Below are 6,778 nucleotides of genomic sequence, written 5' to 3' on the forward strand. Positions count from 1 at the left end.
AGGGTGAAAATCAAAATCACAATGAGATACTACCACAGCCTGTTAGAATGGCTATCATCAAAAAGACAAGTGATAACAAATGCTAGTGAGGATATGGAGAAAAGGAAATGCTTGCAGCCACTATGGAAAACAATATTAAGTTCCTCAAAAAATTACAAAGAGAACTACCACACAAGCCAGCAATTCCACTCCTGGGAATACATCCATAGGAAACAGAAACACTATGTTGAAGAGATATCTGCACCTGCATGCTCATTATAGCATTATCTACAACTGCCAAGACATGGAAACAACAACATAAGAGTCCATCAACAGATCAATGGATAAAGAAAAGTGGGGTACCATTCAGCCATACTGAATACTATTCAGCCATGAAAAAGAAGGAAATTCTGCCATCGTCAATGACACGGATGGACCTTGAGGACATTATGCTAAGTGAAATAAGTCAGACTAAGAAAGACAAATACTGTATCTCACTTATATGTGGAATCTAAAAACAAACAAACAAACACACAAAAAAACAAACTCAAAGAGATCAGATATGTGGTTACCAGATGAAGGGATTGGATGCCCGTGGTCAAAAGGTACAAACTTCCAGGTATAAATTAGGACTGGAGATGTAATGCACAACCTGATGACTATGGCTACCATTGCTGGGTGGTAGAGCTGAACGTTGCCAAGAGAGTAGTAAATCCTAAAAGTTCTCATCACAAGGAAAACACCATTTTTTCTTTTTTTCTCTTTCATCTACATGAGATGACAGATGTTAACTAAACTTATTGTGGTAATCATTTTGCAAAATATGTAAGTTAAGTCATTATGCTCTATACCTTAAACTTAGGCAGTGCTATATGTCAATGAGATCTCAATAAAGCCAAGAGAAAAAAATATTCCATTAGGTAGCAGAGCAGTGTTATGACCACAGCCAGAAGAGCAAACCCATTACTACCAAATGTGGCTGTTCCTATCACACTGAATTGCTGACCCTTCCAAAATTGAAGGGGCCCAATGCTTTTAATTGCCACCAAGTGGCTAGTTGGTTCCCTTGAAAAATGGTGCTATATCAGAGGCATTCGACTTGCTTGCTGACAGTCGAATGCCTGTCATCCAAGTTGGACATTCTGAGGTAGCCGGTAGCTACATCAGCCTTGGCAAGTGGAAGCCCACCCTACTGGGCCCATGTGTAGCCTCCATCTTCCTCCCTGTGCCCATCATGCCAGCGCTAAGGTGGCCAATTAAAGAGGCTGGTTGACAGCAACTGTCTTAACCAATGCCAAATTTAAAAGCAAATTTCTTTACCTTTCGCCTAAACATGGTCACCATTTCCCATTTTGCAGAACTTTAAAATTCTGATTGATGAAACAAAGTATTAATTTCTCACTCCTAATCAACGTTAATGCTCTTAGTTTCTAATTCATGTGAAAAAAAAAAAACTCTGCCTTTAAAAAAGTTGAAACCCTTCTTAAGGATATCAAGCTTAAGCTTGGCAATTTTCCACAAGTGCTACAAAGATGATTATAGCCTATTGGGATATTTATTGTCTATATTTCATTCTTGTTTATTTAGATATTCAAAACCTCAGATGCAAACATTGTTTGGCACCACTACTATTTCCCCTTCATTGCAGTGACTTCCATGCAAGGCATAAAACGGAACCTTCATGATTTTAAACATGTTATCTGTATAAAATATTCAAAAGCTTGTTTTTGAAATCAGAAGATATGTTGGAAATACCACCTGGCTTTTTTTAACAGTTAATTCCAGAAAGATCAAATTATCTGTCCAAGGTCACACAACTTGTTCTTAGCAGAGATAGGACTAAAATTAGATGATTCTAGCTCCTTAAAATTATGTTCCTATCTAGAACATGAATGTGTTTTGGAGGATAAGCACTTTTCAGACCTTGGAATCTACACTGAAGTAAAATCTCACTTTGAACACGATCACTGAAGTCCAAAAATTTCAGTCCCCTAAACGGCTGAATCACGTTGTTGCGCATAAGGAGTTTGGGGATTGGCTGCAGGATACAAATCCTTCTCAGACTCAGGTATGGTGTGACCCCAAACAGAGACCCTTGTTCTTTCTGGCCTAAATAGAGAGGGGCAATTGGCGGCTCTGTGGCATGGCTCCAGGGCAGGAGAATCCAAGTCAGTGCCCATTTAGTCGGCCTAGTCTGGGAATACGCCAGGGCTCTAGGGACCACCGTCCACCTCCTGCTTCCCAGGACTCGTAGTCTATTATTTCCCCCCCGCTCAACTTGGTTCTCCCCAAAGAGCACAAGAACTCCATCCCTCCGCGCAGCACCCCCCCCGCCCCGCCCCCTATCAGCTTCCTGCCCATCCCCACACCTTTAAGAGTCAGGTTGGAGAATGGCTGCTGAGAGGAAGACAGTAGCCAATCCCAATTACGTCCGATTTTGCTGTGTTGCAGGATTTTTTTTTTTTTAACTATCAACTATAGTTGTGAACAATCAACTCGATAAAAATGAATCAGCTCATGCCTGCAATGCCAGGGAGCTGTAACGTGTACCCATAATTAAAGGGCTTTCTGAGTCAACTAGCTTGGGGTGGAAGTTCATGGAACCAAATGCCTACTATATACTAGGTACACCTGGAAGGATACTGTCTTCTGTTCTTTAGTATAAACTGGCAAAGGAGAGAGAAACAGTGTCAGACCTGAATTGCAGCCCCCGGAAGGGTCTCAGTGGGCCTCGGAATCCAGCCCCGGTCCTCAAAGGAGCAGGACTTTGGAAAGGGCACGGGCCAGGAGCGGGGCGACGGAGGCCGCCGTACAGACACTCCAGGCCCCGCAGCGAGTGTACGTGCGCGCGCGTGCGCGCGTGCGCGGTTCTGGGCCGGGTCACGGATGCCAGGGCCCCGAATTCTGTACGGACCCAGGCCCCGCCGTACAGCAGTCGGGAAACTGCGGAGTCGGCCGTTCCCGCGGTCCACCACCAGGGGGCGAACACCCCACGACGCGGGGTTTCGGGAGGCACCGAGGAACGCGAAGCTGTGGCCACCCTGAGGGGCTGCCGCCCTTACCTCCAGGTAGTACAAGTCCAGTGTAGTAATCTGCGAGTCCAGGAAATCTTCATAGGTGTTGAACTGAGTGACTATATTGTCCAAGGTGGTCGACCCCTCTTCCTGATCCATCGCGGTTGCCTTGGTCGGAGCGTCTGCAGCAACGGAGGCGGGGGGTGGGGGGGGGGGGGGGGGCGGGCAGGGTCAGAAGGTTCCACCCACTTCGTCCCTTCCAATCAGTTGGGAACCGGTGCGGAGCTGTGGACGTTAATCCCACCCCCGTGTCTTGCTAGCTTTTCAGGCTTCCTTCTAACTCCTAGGAACGCCGTCTCAAATTACCCACTCCAAGTTAAGGTCTGACACCGTCAACTGACCGGACTTCGGCGAAACATGCAGCCACGGGAGAGATGCAAATTGCAATCCAAAATTTAAAAGAATATGTAGACAAAATACTATAGATCAACGCTCCTAATCTTGTTCTAAAACAGTGCTGTGAAGGACAAAAATTTCAGGGTTAGTTCTCAAGTAACTGAAGATCCACTTTTGCAGGGAGAGTATCTCAAAACAAGTTTCTGGAAATGGTCTTGTGAACAAATCCGATAACAAAATACATTAGTGATTGTGTTATTTCAAAAATTTTGGATACAAGGAAGAAATTATGAATTTCCTAAAGGAAAGAAACTCAACGAAATGTCTTTGAAGACCTTTTTTGGCCCCAAGTGCTTGTTTTTAATTTTTTTTTCTTTTTACTTTTTAAGTTTCAGTAAGCACACAATGAAAGACCTTGGCTTGTTGAAGCTGTCTTTTTCAAAGGGTACAATATCTGTGGAAACTTAGACAGTAAAGGTTTTTACTAAAGACTTTTCCTTTAGAACAGTTTTGCATTTTTAAAACATGGATTTAAAGTAATCCAACCTGGCAGCTGGCAAAACTTTTCAGAATCCATTTTTGGATTTTAATGTTCTACAAATGCTCCTTAGGAATTAACACATAATACAACACTTGAGCCTGAGGTAGTTGCTCTCTAAGTACTTATTGAATTGATTTTGAAGATTTTCACAGAAGTGCAAAAACATTTTTTAATGAAAACATCTGGTAAGATACTTCACCTTGAGTTAGCTTTCTTAGTTTAAAAAGTCATCTCAAAATTAGGATGTCATGAATGTACAAAGTTTAAGTGATGTAAACAATAATCTCTAGGATATTACTGACTTGTCTTTTAATTAATATATTCTGAAATGTTTTAAAAGGCACTTTGGACATTATTTTTAAATGCAATGTAATCATTTAATTTAGGAGAACAGAAAGAAAGGAGAGAGAAACCCTGGACACATAATAACAACAACATTAATAATAATAATACCATTTATTGAGTGCAGCCTGCATACCAGGCACTGTCCTAAGTGTCAACAATGAATTACATCTTTAACTAGTATTTATGCTAAAATTAACAACCACCAACACTTTGATATCATCTAATCTAAAAAGATTTTCATGTCTAAAAAGACTTGAAAATTCAAACAGCCCAAGGATGAGAAGAAATCCATGTGACTTAAGACATTCTAATTGATAAGGGACACAGGTCTCAGTATTCTCAATTATCCAGAGAGTTCTATAAATGCCTCCTGAAAGAGGCATTATTCTGGATGAACTGAGCATAAGGAAAGGCTTAGAAAAGTTCTAGCCACTTACTATGTACGGAAAATATATATTTGTTTCAGTATGATAATATTTATTAAAACTTTACCATGTGCCAGCCCTGTTCTAAATACATACTTTACATTCATTATCTTGTTTAATCATGACCTCAAATCCACCAGGAAAGTAGCACTAGCGTTATCCATAATATAGAGACAGAATGAATTTTAGTGGATTGGCCAAAGTCCTAAAGATAAAAATAGCCACACAACAAATTACTCCTGATTTCCCAGAAAGAGAAAGCAGAGGTGAATAGAGGTTTGAAGGGCCACATGGAATTAACTATAAAAGTTGTTTTTTTGTGTGTTTATTAGAAAAATAAGTCCAATTGTGAGAGGGAATACAGGTCAGTGCAAATAAAGGAGCAAAAGGTGATGGCATATTCCGAGACATGGAGGCAAGGAAGATTATGTAGGGAAGAGCTGCACATTGATCCGACAGCTGTGAGGGATCCAGTAAGGAGAGCAGAGGAAAGGAAGCTGACTAAGGAGGAAAACTGGTAGGAAGGTTTTGAGTGCTTGGATGAATCGCTTGCAGAGATAGTAATCGTGGAAGAAGAGAGGGTAAAATGAAAATGACTGTGAGTGATGATCACGTACTACTGAACAAAACGTGTCTTAATCTTAAAGCCTCCAGAGTGCTTATATTTATTATATTAGCTTTGAAGTCCTCCTCCATCACAATCTCATCGCTTTCGAGAAACTGTAAAGCATCTAGGGAATCTTTGGGTTCATTAAACTATGGCAGTTTGATTACAAGGACCTATGTGTTAGTAAAATGTGAGGTTATTGTTTGCCTGTATATCATTCTATTATCTATTATCCATTGTGACTATGCATTTTCAATGGAAACCTCATTAAATCAACAGCTCTTTGATGAAGTAATCTCTGAAACATCTAAATTTAAACAATCATGAAAGTATTTTCAGTCAATGAATCTAGTAATGTGTTCCAAATCAAAACACTGAGGATGATTTTCAACAAATTAGTTTTTCTATGAATACTGAAAGAAAAAATGAAAATGTGTAAACATAGGCTTGGTTCCCACAGAAAGGCTTGCATGATAGTAGGCCTAATTCACTTGTATTTTGCTTAACTTTCAATTTAAGTTCAAAAGCAGTTTCAAACCTGTGCCTGAGAAATCGCATGAAAGAAATTGCATGACATAGCACAGAGAGATCAAATCGGTGCTTTGTGACCACCTAGAGGGGTAGGATAGGGAGGGTGGGAGGGAGGGAGATGCAAGAGGGAAGAGATATGGAGACATATGTATATATATAACTGATTCACTTTGTTATAAAGCAGAAACTGACACACCATTGTAAAGCAATTATACTCTAATAAACATGTTTTTAAAAAAATTGCGTGAAAGAAATTAACAAGCTTCAGCAGGTCTCTATTTCCTATTGCAAATTCTTTGTTATGATTGGGAAATACTTTATTTTAGATAACATGAATTCTTACATAAAGTTGAGGATTTTTAAAGATTGAAATCTGAATTTAGCACCCAATCCCAGATATTCCATTTTCTTGCAAGAGGACCAGCAAGGATTATGTATATTCACAACAAAACTCCAAAAGATAAGAGAAAAGAAACACGTGCTATGTAAGAGTAACAAAATATATACCATATTTAGCTTAGTTTACTGAGTTTAAAAAACTGACACAATATCAAAATAAAAATCATAGGACTGTAAGGAAAACCTAAGCATCATTATCTCTTTGAAATAAAAAGGCTTTGGTATTATACTTACCTGGTGAAAGTATATGAAAGAATTTCAAATTAAAGTCTATGCTTTTCTATGTCCAAATATCTAGCAATATACCATGAAATCTGGGAAAGTGAATAGAAAACATACTTTTGATATTTTGACGTGCTAAGAAGGGGAATGCCCTGCTTATTATGTTAATAAGATGGTAAACACTCTACGAACTTGAAGCCCTATTAAAATGGACTTAATACATTACCATATTGTAAGAAAGAAAAACATATGCTCACACTAAAAAGATAAGAGATTTGTGTCTGATGTTACCCAATTGCTTGTAAAGTTTCTGTGGATT

General features: G+C 39.6%; 1 protein-coding gene across 3 annotated transcripts in view; it reads right to left on the reverse strand.

Annotated features, from left to right (window-relative positions):
• The window catches only part of CFAP299 (cilia and flagella associated protein 299), a 630,144-nt gene extending 626,953 nt beyond the window's left edge, over positions 1-3,191 (reverse strand). For 2 of the 3 annotated variants that reach the window (XM_065878061.1, XM_065878060.1), the window contains exon 1: positions 3,042-3,152. In XM_065878061.1, coding sequence (XP_065734133.1) covers positions 3,042-3,152 — 111 coding nt within the window. Of the gene's footprint in view, positions 1-3,041 lie in introns of all 3 variants that reach the window. The other variant, XM_065878062.1, reaches the window with a different exon arrangement.
• Positions 3,192-6,778: the final 3,587 nt, after the last annotated feature.

Source organism: Phocoena phocoena, chromosome 5, assembly GCF_963924675.1.
Source record: "Phocoena phocoena chromosome 5, mPhoPho1.1, whole genome shotgun sequence".
In the NCBI taxonomy this organism is placed as follows: domain Eukaryota; kingdom Metazoa; phylum Chordata; class Mammalia; order Artiodactyla; family Phocoenidae; genus Phocoena; species Phocoena phocoena.